This window comes from Mchenga conophoros, linkage group LG14 (assembly GCF_057382185.1).
Source record: "Mchenga conophoros isolate Kocher_MC1m ecotype Shallow Benthic linkage group LG14, M_conophoros_male_GT1.1, whole genome shotgun sequence".
In the NCBI taxonomy this organism is placed as follows: domain Eukaryota; kingdom Metazoa; phylum Chordata; class Actinopteri; order Cichliformes; family Cichlidae; genus Mchenga; species Mchenga conophoros.
This window is the reverse complement of record NC_140539.1, coordinates 21,232,637-21,248,670: the sequence shown is the minus strand read 5'-3', so window position 1 is coordinate 21,248,670 and position 16,034 is coordinate 21,232,637. Positions and strand designations below refer to the sequence as shown.

The 16,034-nt window shown below is 40.5% G+C and overlaps 2 protein-coding genes across 6 annotated transcripts in view; both read left to right on the top strand.

Moving 5' to 3' along the window:
• Nucleotides 1–10,797, top strand: part of elna (elastin a) — a 53,853-nt gene extending 43,056 nt beyond the window's left edge. For all 5 annotated transcript variants that reach the window (XM_085243346.1, XM_085243348.1, XM_085243347.1 and 2 more), the window contains 9 exons: nt 1,104–1,136; nt 1,229–1,315; nt 1,791–1,847; nt 2,435–2,479; nt 3,289–3,327; nt 3,906–3,953; nt 6,478–6,510; nt 9,218–9,295; nt 9,383–10,797. In XM_085243346.1, coding sequence (XP_085099472.1) covers nt 1,104–1,136; nt 1,229–1,315; nt 1,791–1,847; nt 2,435–2,479; nt 3,289–3,327; nt 3,906–3,953; nt 6,478–6,510; nt 9,218–9,295; nt 9,383–9,429 — 467 coding nt within the window. In that variant the 3' untranslated portion in view covers nt 9,430–10,797. The remainder of the gene's footprint in view (nt 1–1,103; nt 1,137–1,228; nt 1,316–1,790; nt 1,848–2,434; nt 2,480–3,288; nt 3,328–3,905; nt 3,954–6,477; nt 6,511–9,217; nt 9,296–9,382) is intronic.
• Nucleotides 10,798–13,485: 2,688 nt separating this feature from the next.
• Nucleotides 13,486–16,034, top strand: part of limk1a (LIM domain kinase 1a) — a 53,972-nt gene continuing 51,423 nt past the window's right edge. The window contains exon 1 of the mRNA XM_085243340.1: nt 13,486–13,717. Coding sequence (XP_085099466.1) covers nt 13,660–13,717 — 58 coding nt within the window. The 5' untranslated portion in view covers nt 13,486–13,659. The remainder of the gene's footprint in view (nt 13,718–16,034) is intronic.

The following is a 16,034-nucleotide window of genomic DNA, read 5'->3' as shown; positions in this document are numbered from 1 at the left end:
TCTGAATTTAGTACATAATATTTTAGCCATCTGTAGCTCACACCAAGCCTAGATGTTTATATCTGGATTTATACAGTTTGTAAATGAATTTGTATTTAAACGTTTCTAATTATTAGAGTTGTGCATTATACATATGATCAGTATGGCATAGTTAAAAGACTAAATTGTGACATATCACAGATTAATTTCAGCACTACTGTCATGTTTGTTGCTGCTGCTCATTACTTACACAAACACACAGACAGCATCTTACCCTGTCATTTTAGTCTCAATCCAAATATTGATTAATTTGTTTTTATAATCACATCCACTGTCAAGCTACACATGATGCATCCTTCTTAACGTGCACTCTCTGTGCAGACAGTTAACGATTCTTCAGCCTGGATCAATGAAACCAACAAAAAGCTGCATCAGGCCAATTATACCTGCAACAGACTGAATAGTCATCAGTTTTGTGCATCTGCTCGTTTGCACTTTTAGGGCATTTTACCTATTGTGCACTTTTTTTGCAAGCTTTGATGTAATTTTTTGAATAGAATTGTAAAACTGAGAAATTTTGTTGGTAACAGGAGACTCTCCTGATAGATAATTAAAAATAAAAACAAACATTTTTTTTACTAAGATTAAAACACACAATATGACAAAAAATTAAACGTTAAAATATTATAAACTCTCAAGATAAAGTATTTGTTACCTTTACATTTTTCGGATTAATGTAAAGGATCATCAATAACACTGTGATACCCGAATACAATCTGTTATTATTTTTGTTGACTGTTGATTTTGTTTCTCACTTTTGTCTGATGCCTATCGAGTAAATCTCCGTTTTTCCCAGTATTAACATGGCAGGGATTTGAAATTGCACATTATAACATGAAGTCTTCTGTTTGACGTTTACTCGTTTGTGCACTCAGGGTAAATGTTATGCCCAAACTGTTGATTTAACTAATTACATAGAAAATTTAATAAATGTAAATTTTCTGTGTAATTTTGTTACATAAGTACGTACATATTCAGTTTCTACAGAGTACATTTTATTTAATGATTAATCACTTGAATAAATAAACCTTTGATTTTTGGGGTCTTCTATTTTTACTCCCTAGGTACTGGCTATCCTTATGGAGCACCTTATGGAGGCAAGTTTCCTGTTTAAGTTTATTATGTTTTGGCTCTCATAGATTTTGTTTAAAGAGCAGTGAGGTATATTTCTACTCTTTTTGTGCTTTAGTACCTTTAGGCACTGGACCCGGAACTGGACCCGGAACTGGGCCTGGAACTGGAACACTGCCTGGAGCAAAGCCTCTGAAACCTCCAGGTACTCGAATCCATTTTTTCCTTCAAGCAACCAAACTGTTTTAGTAACTAAAACTACTTTTTAAATATACTATAAGACTAAAGCTGGTGCAAAAAACTTGCCTATAATCTTTTCTTTATCTATGAGAGACACTCTAATGTCTTATAATTATGGTGTAATCATTTTTATGCAAAACACAAAGTGGAAAGACACTGGATGAACAAAACCATTGTATGGTACGTCATACAGAACAAAATAAACAAAAAACATTTAAAAATGTAAATTCTGAATGAATGCATGTACAATATGTTTTATTTTAACACAAAGTGAGTAGTCAAAGAGTACTGAGATGTATGAAAGTTTCGACTGTCAGAATTGAAGAACTAATAATGGAATAATTAGATAAATACACAGCGTGATAACTGCTGTCATGTTCGTGTTTTTGCAGAAGCTTGTGCACATGCAGTCTCAGCATTGTTGTGTTTTGTGTTTGTAGCTGTGGGTGGTGTTGGAGAGAGACCAGGAATCCCACTGGCTGCAGGAGGTTATCAAGGTCAGTGAGCCCTAAGAAAATTTACTTGCAGGAAACTAAATTATTATAACGTATTAGTAATTTTTAATTGGGAAATAAGAGTGCATCCTGCTTTTTAGCAGGACTTGTTGAAATCAGGGAACATCGTATTATCATTAGACCCTTTTTGTAATTCCTTCACTGAGCGTAACGCCTTCTCAAAATGTAGGAGATGAGTTATCTATTAGATGTCACCATGATTCAGGTGGATACACTCTGCTTGGACAAGGTATATATAAAAGGAGGCGAGCCTGTCAGCATTGATGCCTAATGTTTCCCTGACTTTAAAAAACAACAACAAAATCATCCAGTCCAGTGCACAAAGTGACAGTTGGTGAAGAGATGTCATCTCATGCCACTTCCTGTGCAGGAAATTGGCCAAAATGCTGATAAGTTGCTGTGCAGGGTGCAGCGTATCAGGAATGAGAAACCACTTTAAGGAAGGAAAACAACTGGGGCAATATTCAAAGAGTTTCTCATTCTTTATGTGGCTCTCAGTCCTAAGCAGGATGGCTATAGTAATAGATTAAAGGGTCATTGCATGTAAGCCAGTTTTCTCTGTGTGACAGGTGGAGTTGCGTATCCTGGAGCTGCAGCTAAAGCGCCGAAACCAGGTAATGTAACAGGCCCGGTACTGCTGCCGCACATCAAAGCACAATGTAAACATGGGAAATGTGCTGTGAATGTGTTTTCCTATAGCTTGTGGCCACTGTGTACTTTATGTTGAAAACACAGTTTCCCAGAAACAGTGTTTGGGAAAACGTCCACCTCACTTCCTCTTCAAATTAAGCCTCAAAAATTCAGTACTGGATCTTTTTAAAGTAGTTTTTGTTTTGTTAGCGAGTTGCTATCAAACCAAAATCACTAGATTTACTCAGATTACTTGTATCAAAAAGACACTTTGTAGACATTTACAGTACCATATTCTCTCTCTTTAGCAGAGTTTGTTTACCAGTGAGAAATGTGGCCTGAAATAAAGTGATTCAGCCATTTTTATTTTTTTTTAAATCCAGCTTCTGCAAAGGCAAGCTCCACCAAGGGCAGTAATCCCTGCAGTATTTCTGTTCCGTTAGGAGTCTGTAAATGGAGCAAGTCAACAACACATCATTTTGCCCTGGAGACCATATTACTGTGCAGAACATCACTGTGGGATTGTTTGAAGATAACACAACCCCCCTGGGGAGTCCTGCCCTGAAATAGCAAAATTCTGCCAGGGGAAATTTGGATGAGGACGTTAATGTGACGTTAGCTGAGCCACTGGCCACATGCCAGTTTAGGGCCTGAAGCAACAATGCTGGAGTAATACACACAGGAAAAAAAACTACAATCCATAGAAATATGAAACTTAGAAAGTTGTATTTGCTGTATATCAGAAGAAAAGAAACATTTGAATTGTTTCTTTATTGTCTTTTAATTTGAGCAGGCTACGGCAATATTGGAGGTGGTGGCGGATACCAACAAGGTGAGGACCACAGTGACATTTTTACCACTCAGTCCCTCTCCTTTTTATTCTTAAGCAGCTTAAGATGATGCATATTTCTGTTCAGAAGTCTACAGCCATATTTACACTTGCACAGCTTTTAGACCTGCCTCTTCTTCTCTTCCTCTGCCCACCCGTGATGGATCATTGCAATCACACAGCAGCAGCCGACAGTGCCGCCTGCTCTCACTTCCCCACAGATACTGCCCGGCTACAGCTAGTCATAAAAACTGTGTCCTAATCCATCTCCCAGTGAACACAGACACATCCGTCTGTGTTACTGCAGATGGTTTAATAGCTTTCATTTTTGCAGCACAGTTTTTCCATCAGGGAGGTTTGCCAAACTGAGAGATCCGTAATTATGAAAATCAGGTCAAGTTGTCATATTCAGCGTAATGCTGGGTTGTTTAATCATAACTTACTTGTAAAACATTTAGTGCAAATGGATTTACTGCCAACACAAATAGATTCTATACATGAATCCAATTCTTATCGTGTGACATATTTTCTATCTGTAGGCCTGTGAGGTCTCCATTAAAAAGGCTTTTTCAAATTTACAGGTGTAGTTCCTGGTTACAGAGGAGGATACCCCCAGCAGTACTACCAAGGTAAAACAACTACTTCCTTTATGCACATTTTGATTAAAGTATATTGATGAATTCACAGCACACATTATGTTACATACTACCTGCTACCTGTTGTTGGTGATAAACACTTCTGTGTAGTGACCTTTTAAGGGCGCAGGTTGTGCCATAAATCAGTGTTGACAAATGACAAAATAGAGCCATTTATCTTTAGAAGGTGGGATCAAAGGCAGAGAACAGTGGTAGGATGTTTTAAGAGTGTGTGGCTGTATCGGAGGTGGACTTTCACCCAAGAATAAGAACTCCAAAAAAAGAGGCTCTAATACTACTTTTCAGTAAAGCAGACTGAAGTATACTCATGAGCTACTTTATTAGATGTACCTTGCTAGTACCAAGTAGGACCAATTTTACCTTCAGAACGGCCTTAATTGCTTGTTGCAAAGATTCATCATTCATTCATCAGCTGTATTGTCGCAGCAGACAATCTTTCCAGCCTTCTGTTGTTCAAGAAAAAAGAAAAAAAGATGCAAATCTTGGTTGTAACAAGCGGTTATTTGAGTAACTGTTGCTTTCCTGTCGAATCATGTGGTGGTTCTCCTCTGACATCAGCAAGGCATTTTCAGCCAGACAACAGCAACCTGCTGGATATTTTCTCTTTTTCAGCCCATTCTCAATAAACCTGAGGCTACGTTCACACTGCAGGTCTTAATGCTCAATTCCGATTTTTTGATCAAATCCGATGTTTTTTTTGTCTGCTCGTTCACACTACAAATAAAATGCGACAGCAAACGCGCTCTAGTGTGAACGCTCAAAGCGGCCCGCATGCGCAAAAGAAGACGTCAAACACAACGCGCTCTGTTTAGACCCAGACCAAACAATATTGTTTGACTGATGGCCCTTAACATAAAGACTTCGGACTTCACGTTTCCCAATTTTTGCTTTAAGTTATTTTGTTATTTACATAATAATGTAGATAACCTAATAATGATCCTTATTGCTGTTTAAGAGAGGAGCGGTGCTTCAAAGGATAGTTGCAGATTTCTGTCAGAATCTGCAGATTATGCAGTACAAATAAAATGTTAACGTTTCTCCAACGTTGTCTTCCCAACAGTTTCACTGGACGGCCAGGAAGCGTTCGCGATGTCTTATCGGGCGCTTCTCCGGCGCTGATAATTGGCGTCTGTCTTGTGTCAGTGACGTAAAAGACGGATTTAATGCGACATGACCGTTCAAACAGCAGACACTTTCTAAAACATCAGATATGTATCGGATTCAGTACCACATACGAAAGTGACCCAGATCGGATTTGAAAATATCGGATTTGTGCCGTTCACACTGTCATACCATGATCGGATATGGGTCGCATAGGGTCCAAAAAATCTGATTTGATGCGCTTTCACCTGCAGTGTGAACGTAGCCTTAGACATGGTTGTTGGGGACAATCCCAGTAGCTCAGCAGTTTCTGAAATACTCTGACCAGCCAGTCTCACAACAAAGTCACTTAAATCAAATCGTCTTCTTTCATCATTCTGATAAGCAGTTTGAAATTCAGCATGCCGTCTTGACCCTTGGCTGATTAGATATTTGCATCAACAAGCAATTGAACTGGTGTACCTAATGAAAAACTGTAATTCACAGTACATTCATAGCACTGATAACTGCATTGCTAAAATAAACCTGCCTCCACCGAGCGGAGGATTTGGCGCACAGATGATTGTTTAACTGTTTGTCCTTGTTTCTGGATCAGGGGCCGGATTAATGCTGCCTCCACTTTAGAGCTTAAAGAAAAGGAGAGGGGAGCAACAGAAGGTTTTCTTTTCTTGCAACAATATTCACATGCCGAAAATGATTCGGAAACCACATTAGGAAAAATATTACCTGATTACCTCATCGGTATTTATTCTTCCCTCTCCTTTCCTTAATGTCGGCCACTTTCGCAGCTTCAGCTTTTGCACAGTTTCCATGTCATGCTTATTATGACCTCTTACTCGTTAATCTACAGTAGAGATATCTACTGTATCCTCTTATCCAACTAAAAAAAAAACATATTAAACTTTAAATATCTGGAATGTTTTAGTTTAATTTGAATTTGATTAATTATTCATAAATATTTTTGACTATCCTAAACACTGAAGGTTTTTTTTTTTTTAGACCAAAAGGATTTGTGAACTTTTCCATTTTAAGTTAAAAATAATTAAACAGGTCAACCCACATTTTACTGACATTTCTTCAGTTTAAGCAGACAAACCTTATGCACCTCTATCCACAAGATTAAATGTCGGTATTATAAATACAAAACACAGACAGGAGAAGACTACTGTCTGCATAAAATCTGGTCACTTGTCTGCACTGAAAATGTGTCTGGAACAAACAGCTCAGCTCTACGTTTAAGTGCCTCCTGTGCGATCGTCTATAATGTCAACAGTTTAATTCTAACCACATCCTGGCTGAGAGAAATGAATCCACCTGTGTGACAGACCCAAAGTGGTTTCATCCTATCATTGCTCTGCTGACACCTACTCTTGTATTTGTCTTTCCTGTTGTGTAGGATATGTGCCAGCCCCGCTGACTCCTCAACAAGGTACCAAAACTCCACGTCCTCTCATTACATTACTTCACACATGCAAAAAGAAAACTTTATTTTTTTGCACATTATAAAGGCATTGTTTCAGTGAGCGACTGTTCCCTGAAGCTCTGCTCATTTTCCAGTTTATCTCTCATTAAATCTACTTTTTGGCAGAGCACGCCAACATGCCAGATTATCGAGATGAGTTTGGAAAATGGGTGTGTGCTGGTCAGTGCAGATGGTGCAGCTCAGCCCGTATGATGAACACACCATAATCTGTATCTTCCTGAACTAAATTACTCCTGCGAGTGGGATAATTTCATAGAAAGCGCATGCTATTTTAGAGGCTATAATATCATTCGTTGGATCACTCAAAGTACCTGACATACAGCTTTCAAGGGCTTTCAAGTCTCTGAATGAAATCTGAATCAGGTTTATTGACAAAACTTTAGCCAAACCAGGATATTTTTTTTTTTATAGAATGCCCTGAATAAGCATGTGTTAGTGTAACATGTTACTTATAACGTGACTGGAGGATCATTAAGAAGATTAAGATATAAGAACTGTAGACGGGAAGAAAATGTTCTTGTGCCTTGAGGTGTAGGTCCTAATGTGCTGCAACCCCCTGCCAGAGGCAAGTGACTTAAAAAGCTCCTGTGGGAGAAGTGCAGATTCCAGCCAGTTGCCTTCTTAGTAGAGCAGTGGAGTGTGGAGGGGAGACAACCCTACACATGAGAGTAACTAGGAGAAGTGGATGACAAGATGCAGGTGAAGATAATCAAAGACAATTACACAGGAGAAGTACAACTAAAGTCAAGAAGCTAGAGATGGGTATCTATCAAAATAAAACAGGAAGGAAGAATTGTAACTAAATGGGGGAACACAGACATGTGAATGATCTTAACATATGGGATCAACACAGTAAGAAGAAGATAAGATAGGAAACAACTCAAACTTTAATCAAGAATAATTTCATGTTTCTATGGTGAACATAATTAAATCATGTAGCATCTGCATGAAAATCCGCAACTTAATTTGTATCATGTCATCTCAACAAGATCAATCTAGTAAGAGTGGTTCGTTGCCTGGACTCACGAAATTCACAAAATCACATTAGATGTCAAACTGCAGGAAAATCGCTGGAGTTTTAAGAGGCAGATAACTACACCCACACCAGGTGTATGCTATCGCTATTTATTGTGGTTTAACATGTCAAGGAAAAAAACGTACAGAAAATTCTGCATCAAGCCTTGCAATCATAGTTTTCCTAGTTTTGTTAAGCCTGGCTTGACAGCTTGGTGGCACGATGGTTAGTGCTGTTGCCTCACAGCAAGAAGGGCCTGGGTTCAAATCCACAATCTGGCTGATTTGCAGTGTGTAATTAGAGTTAGGTTAATGGGTAATTCTAAATTATCCATGAATGTAAGTGCAAATGGTTGTTTGTCTCTATGAAATCATCAACCCTCATATTGGTTCATTAAGCAAGACTAGCAGTTATTAACAAAGTAGTCGTTCAAACAACAAGATTTCATTGTGTTTTCCTAAAGTTTTTAACTTGTGTAGAATGAATTAAAATAAATTTCACTTTATATACTTCAATAAATCACTTAAAGTCAATGTAAGTATACTACATTGATCCAACGTAATCTGATTACATTAAACCACCAAATGTCAAATGTGTTGGTTTGACATGGTCATAAATGGGTTATTGTACTTGGTTAAATCACATGGAAAAAGGTGCCATGATTAAATTGTATTCATCCAACAACAGAATTTTTTGAGTGCAGGCAGACTCATCCCCACCTTTGATTAGCCCGATCGAGGTAGCGTCATCTGCTAATTTCATAAGGTTGACTGACTGGAGGTGGAGCTGTTGGTATGCAGGAATAAAATGAGGGGAGAAAGTATGTAGCCTGTAGGGGAACTGGTGCTGGTGGTCTGAGACATGCATGCATTTTCATGTCATGCCATTACATGACCAGTGAGGGTTTTCACATCCTTCCTTGGGCTGGTGGATAGTGGAGCAGTCCCACAATGATGGGACAAAATGATCTTTGCTAAAGTACTTGTAAAATCAGTGTGCCTTTTAGCAGCCATCCTAAAAAGTATTTCACAGTCACCAGGACTCAAAAACTTTATATGTAGAAGTTTATTATAAATATCATTCATCTCATCTTGGTGGTGTTGATTAGATTAAGATAAAGTTCTTGTCCAGTATATCAGCAGCTGTCTGTCATATATCACCTACCTTATTAATATAACTTGCTGAGCCGGTCTGCAGTGCAAACTTCACTAGTAAATCCATCTACAGTTTAATTTCCAGCACCCGTGTTTGGAGGCAAGTGTCTCCTGCCTTAAACGGCATCCTTACAGGGAAACGTGAACTTATCAAATGTGAACTTTGATAAGACATGCCGAGAAAAAGACAAGTTCTTAAACATTTATGCACTAGAAGAACATTTTGTTGAAAGCAAATGAATCATATTGGGGGTTTTTTTGTTTTTTGAAAGTACCAAATTTTACACAGAGAAAGTTTTTCTTGTAGAAATAGAAACAAAAACCCACAAAAAAGCCAAGAGAACAGTTGGATATTCAAATATATGCGTGGAAAATAGAGGGACAGATCTGCCCAGTGTCCAGTCGGATAATCTTCTGGCAAACATTAAGGCCTATACCCTCAGATTGGAAACATAATAACCAATATTGTTTTGTTGTTTTGCAGCCAAAGCAGCAAAGTACGGTGCTCTGCAGGGCTTCCTTGGTGGCGCAGGTGGAGGAGGAGGCGGAGGATTCTATAGAGGTAAAAGACCTGTGCACATTGTTGAAGAAGCATCCTGAAAAACAGAAGTTGCTGCAAAGGCTAAAATGTTGCCGGTGTTTGCTGTAGGTGGCGTTGCAGGATGCCAGGGCAAATACTGTGGGAGGAGGAAGTAGAGGATCTCTCGAGATCCAGTGACCTCAAGAAACCATGGTGCTACTGCATGATCGAGAATGTACATTTTATATGCAAAGCCCCATTAGACAACCTGTAAAGATGTTTGTTTTTACTTACTTGACTTCAGTGTCTGTTTTTACACAAACCCACCGACCCAGAATTTTGTACATGTGACGTATGTTATTGACAGTGCCTTTTAATCATTAACGTGTTCAAGTTAACCAAGTTAATTCTGTACCGCACCGGCCCACCATGTGTCGCTGCGTCCGTGCACACACGCCTGCACGTGTGTGTATTGTTTGTTTGAAACTCTGTCTGTACCATCGGCTGTCAATGTCACCCACAAGTGATTTCCCTTTCTGCTTTAATCCTAAACTAAATCAAGGTGATCCGTCTCACTGGGCAGCACAGGGCTCGTCTGCTCCTCTCTGACCTGTCACAGGGGTGGGGTTGGTCATAGCTAGGCCGAAATCTGATGATATCCATCCAATGTCAGTGCGGTTCCTGGCTCCCCATTTTCTCTGCTGCCATTTTTAGGCCTGCTGGGTATAAAGCGGTGGTAACTGGGGCTCCAGCCAACCCATCTGCTCTCACCAACTTTGCTGATTCTTGTTGCTGTGCAGTTCAGTGTTCTCAGCTTTTTTGTGTTAAATGTTGCCAAACACTTTCTGCTGAAGACAGTCAAAAAGCAGTGGGTTTAAATATCAATCAGACACTGCTTTGGTATGTACGCGACGTGTATGTGCGTGTGTGTTTCATTATGTGTCGTGTTTAAGTCTGCTTCAAATGTTTAGTCTCATTTACATTTATGTAACTGGTCATTATTCAAGATTTGCGGCACCATGATTTGACTCATAGCTTTTTTGTTATCAGGAATGTGTGAGCATTAAAAAAAACAATCCTTTGCTTTTGCATTTATTCACTGTTATTAACTGTAATACAGATTAATACTTTGTTTTAATGGGAATGCCGCTGTGTTTATGTGAGGCACAAAATCCCTGTTCTTTATTTACTTGAGCTGCTTTAAAAAAAACAAAACCAAAGGCTTTACTGACCAAAGGTTCATGAGCGCTGTTGCCAAGTGACCCCCATCTCTTCCCGTAACTGTGTACTGTATTTTGTACTAATTTGATGGCTTCAGTTCCTTCACTCGGTGCTGTGTAAGAACTGTCTTTGAGCCTCGCTGGGTCAGACCTTGTCTTATGTGGCGTGGGATACTCTTCATCTTTATTTAAAACTGTTTTTATAAGGAGGAACAGTGTGGTTTTGCACTTTTTATGTTTCCACGGCACACATGTGACTTGTTCCCGGACATCCCGGCATTTTATTTGCTTTAACAAATAACAAAATAAAATGTGTTTAAAGAACACGCGTCTTCTTATTCATTACTTCTTCCTGTCCGTCCTGAGGGCTGATCAAAATCACCCGGTGGGGAGTGTCGAATCAGTCCAACGCTGGAACAATAACCTGGGTTCAAGTCCTGCCTGTTTTAGAGCTTTTTTTTCATATGAGTTCTGTTATTGTTCCACTAGGAAAAATGAATCACTTATCAGATTTATTGTATGTGAAGGATTTCTTCTCTATAATGAAAACAAACCTCAGGTTAGGTGCGAACACTTTGCCAGAGTATGGCGACTATGAGCTGTGTTCTTATTGTGCCAGCTGGAAGTAATGAACTCATACTGCTGTTCCCTGAAGATCTCCTGGGAGAGCCACTGACCCGTGATCCACATCCTGTAAAAGTAGCTTACACTGTTGTTCCAGGAGCAGAGGCTTTACTGCAGACATAAAACAATGTCACTGTGAAACTCTAGTCGAATTCTGTTTTTCTACAGCTGGCAATTACACATTTCTGTAAATCTATTTGCTTGATTTTCCTAGTGTTAGTTAGCTTGCTTAATTTCTAACAGGAAATAATGTGTTTGTGTTACTTTAGGCAACATGTAATCGGTGTAGGCAAACCCTTTGTACATACGTGTACTAAATCAGTTACCTGGCGACCTGCCGCTGGGACAAACAGATCAAACCTCTGGCCCTGGCTTAGCTATCCCACTCCCATCTCCCCATACCAACACTCCTGACGCTGAACCAGCGACACTGATTCTTGAAGAAAAAAAATAAGTTTTTTTTAATATCAAAAAATGTGTCTAATTGCAGGAAGCCCCTTGGGAAATACATATATTTAATAATAATAATAATGATAGCCCACATAAACTGAGAATTTTTGTTAAAGCGTGCATTGCTCTGTGTATATTTTGCACACTGCCGGCTGCAGGTAGCTTTAAGAAGCGTTAAGTTCATCATGTCTAAGCAATGAGGAGTTTTAAGCAAAAATATTTCAACTTGGTGTCCACTAATGCTATACTCACACATGAGAAAACAGTGTTTGGAGACTGCAGTATAAGCAAGATTACTGTGATTTGTGTGCTTTGAAGACGGAGACCGGGTATGCAACCACCCGCAGTGAGCTGCCGTCCTCGTTACCATTTTATTGCTGTCTTTAGTGCGATAAGACTGAATCAGTCTGCTATGAATCTGCTGGCAATTACATGTTAATACTACAAACCTAATTATACAAACCTGTTGCCGTCTACATTTACATAAGTCATCCAGTGGAAGTGAGTCCCTTACTGCAAAGAGACGTGTTACAGAGGTGTTGAGGTCATCCAGACTCACTCAGAGTTACAAAAAAAAAAAAGGGGGGGGGGGGGATCCATCGTCACCACCACGTGGAGCAGGTGCAGAGCCGAAAAAATGTAAACATAGAAAAGAATTAACACACACTGCAGAGCTCCAGCTTCCTTATTTATTGCATCTAGTAGTGTGTGACGTTTCGACTACGTCTGCTTTTCTTCAGATAATGACACGTAGGACGGCACCATCTTAAATCGTCTGTGATAGATCACATGACCATGACCAATGGCAATAATATCCAATCAGAACCATGTCTTATAGGTCTCACTCAGATTTATTCCAATAGGTTGATAGTCTGTCTGCATTTGAATTTGAGTTTGCCATTTTATGTCCACTCTAGTGTCACATGGTAGACCTGCACCTCAACTCGCCTCCGTATTTGTTGTGTGAAATTGGCACTAATTTCTGTGCGTTTCAGAATTGCTGTGAGACGGTGGCTGATTGGGTTCTTTTAACTGAAGCTAGTTATATTTGATTGTTCTTACACTCTGGTCCTTTGATATTTCACACTACAAACGCTGCTGTTTCACTTGTGGCCCTTTGTGCAGGTATGTTAAAAATTCCAGACTGAAGAAGGTTTGAATTAAAAATATTTTTTATGTTTGCATTCTGCTGTGGTTCTGTGCTTTGTACAATTGAAATTCAGAGATGATTCGGTGATATAATCATGCTGTACACACAGAATCCGTGTGTTACACTGAACCATAAAGGAAAATGGACGTGTTGACTGCGTTGCATTTAAGCAATGACTAAAATCAGTAATTACCATTTTGTAATTTCTGAATTGTGCGCTCAGGCTTCCGTTTCGTGCCTGCTTTACACTTCTTCGCAGAGCTAACTGATTTTATGGCTCCTAAATTAAGCCCCAGTTAATCTCATGAACAGCAAATTTCACGATTTAGACATCTAATAAAACCTCAGTTTTTATACTCCTGACTACACTGCAGCTGCTTTTAGATTTGCCTTCATGGGTTTAAAACCAGCCAACCACTTCATTTTATTTCCCTTCGTTACAGCTTCTTTTTATGTTGCACCCTTTGCTTACACTTTGTTTGCACTTCTATGAGACACTTAGCAGCTACTTCCAGCACCTCCACCTATCCCATATCTCAACCCCTTTCGCCACTATCACGCATCAACGCGTTAATATTTTACCTGCCTTTCTACAAGAGCGCACTCTGTCTACTTGTAGTTACCTTGTAGTTACTATGGTGGCGTTTCTGCGCCGTCTCCCCCCACCTACCCCTCTCCCCTCCGTCCCTCCTCCACCAGACTTTATTAAGCAGGGCGTGTTTGTGGTTGGCCAGCCCCCTGTTTCCTCCGCACTGCTCGGCAGCTTCATTGGTCAGCGCCTCTCTTGAATGAAGCGCCGCAGAAACGTGCAGGCAGCGGGCAGAAGGAAGCTGTGTGGGCCGCCGCAGGGAGCGACCGACGCGCAGCGACACGACCCCCGGGCGCGTTGCGGTGTGTGTCGGTGAACACCGTTTATCCGTCGAGCAGAGGCAGTTGGCTCTCTCCCGGAGCTCCGCGTGTGAATGAGGTTGATGCTGCTCTGTTGCACCTGGAAGGACGAACGCATGGGAGAGGAGGAAGGTAAGGACCTGCGTGCTGGTTACGCGCTTCGGCTTTTGGGGCGGGCGATGCGGAGACCACGGCGCACTCCCTGCTCCTCGAAACGCAGAAGATGCTCCAACAGAAAAAAAAGCTGCACACTGCACCGTTTCTGTGTTTACTGTACAGAAATAGGTTCGTGTGCAGGGAGCGCCAGGCTGTGCCGCAGATGAAGCCATTCTTCGAGTGGATGCGGCCAGCATGTTTGTATGCAACGTTCACCCTCAGGCCACCACCACACTCTTCATCTGCCGCCAGCCTTCTCCAATAATCCAGCATGCAGTGCTTATAAACAGGTTGTTACGTGAGAAGTAACTGTCCTTTAAGAGCTTCCTTCATGCTGTGTGAAAACACACAGATGGCAGAGTTTCCTGTTGTGCCTGCACCAAACTAAGACTCCCACAGACTCCATGATTAACTTAGGTGTGTGACCGGTGTAGATTTAATCGTTTAAAGCAGCCAGATAACCTTCTGATCTCATTATTAATGAAGCTGTTTTAATTGTATGTTTTTTTAATTCATTGTTTTCTGGATAGTGATTCAGGAAGCTATGGCTCGAACAGCTGGTAAACCACATTGTTGATCTATGTGTGTGTATTTTGGCATGTGGTGTGAGATAACTGTGCACACCGAGCTGTCAGTCAGCTTCACTGAGGTGAACAATGGGCGTCCTATGTAAGGTTTCACTTTGCATTGCAGTGTGGTTAGCTAATCTGGAAGTGTCTGCTTTAGGTCAGAGCGGGCGGGGCGTACGCACCTGTACCTGCACAGGTTTTACAGTTTGTGCCAGAATGTAGGTGTGTTTCTGTTTGCCTTGGCAGCCCTGTCTGAAGTCAACAGGAGGAAAGAGATCATGCAGAGAAATGCTCCACAATAAAAAATGCTATAAAAAAATTAAAAAAAAAGATGGTAAAAAAGTGTTTAAAGAGAGAAGGCTGGAGGAGTGAAGAAGAAAAGCATTAGCACCAGACATCAGCACCCAAAGCTCTGCCAAAATGGCTTTCAGTTCACAGGATGGATGAATAATGGAAGCTGTTGTGCAGAGTTAAGTTTTATCAAGACTCTTCCACCAGTATCCAGATTTCATATTGTGGCACTTTTGAACTTAACCTTGGTCAAAATTGGGCCTCTTTATAGCTGCTTTGTATGTGGAGAAGTACTCTTGTTACTTCTTGTTGAAATGCCATGATGAAGAGGTGCTACGCTCGGCTGTTACTCTGAGGTGACAGTCGTGATGTTACTCTTGGGTGTACCGCAAGTTCAGGAGCTCAGCAGTGAGAGTAATGCGGGGGAACCTGAAGCAGTAGCATCTGTGCAGTTTTATTCTTTACAAATCAAAACAGCATCCCCACGGATGGAATGCTTTCAACTGGCTGCCATGTTTGTGTTTGCTGTTACTCACTGAGTCTTGCCGTGTGACTTTTTTTAGGCAAATTAACTCAGGCAACAAATGCATCTAACACAGCATAACGTTGGCCGCCGCCTCGCCCTTTGCACCAGATGAACCCTTACTGCAGGATAAATCGTCCCAACTCTGCCAAATTGCTTTTTTCCTGAAACTCTAATCATAATGAAGATTTTCCTAAGAGGTGGAATCTTTGATCTGCAGCTAATAAGATTCCTCTCATGGAAACGACTCTTATCAGGAAAGAAGTAGAAGAAAGCCGATGTCTGGTTTAAATTGTAAGGAAAATATAAAATGTTATTAGCAGGCATGTTATTAGCCTGCTAATAACTATGTTATTAACTATGTTATTAGCAGTTTTGATGATAACTACATTATTTTAAAAGCGTACATCTACCTGCCATCATTTTATGCATCATCTCAGTTTCTCTTTAGTTTCTTTGTGTCGTTTCCTGCTTTTACAACATGCACCCACGCCTCCACACTCATGGTGCGTTAAATTTGAATTTGAAAGTAGGAATTTCTGAGTTTCCAGTTGGGAATTTTCATCTGGAATGGCCCCCCTTAATCTGAAGTTCCGAGGCAAATACAATGCAGCATCATCATCACCCTGATTTCTACACTCGATTAGTTTTGGACTTGTTAGCCAAGCTTGCTTAATAGAATAGCTCATTTCAGCTGCTCCCTTATTCACAAAGGGGTCGCCACAGCAGGGAGCTCCACATGTTTGACGTGGCAGATTCTCACACTAGATGTGACACCCAAGTGAGTCTGTCTCTCCTCTGGGACTGAACCAGGTATCTTTCGCGTGATAGAGATATGTGTAAACCATTACACTATAGAGCAGCTGTAGAGCTGCCAAAACAGTGTTTCCACCGTTTCCTCATACCCTTT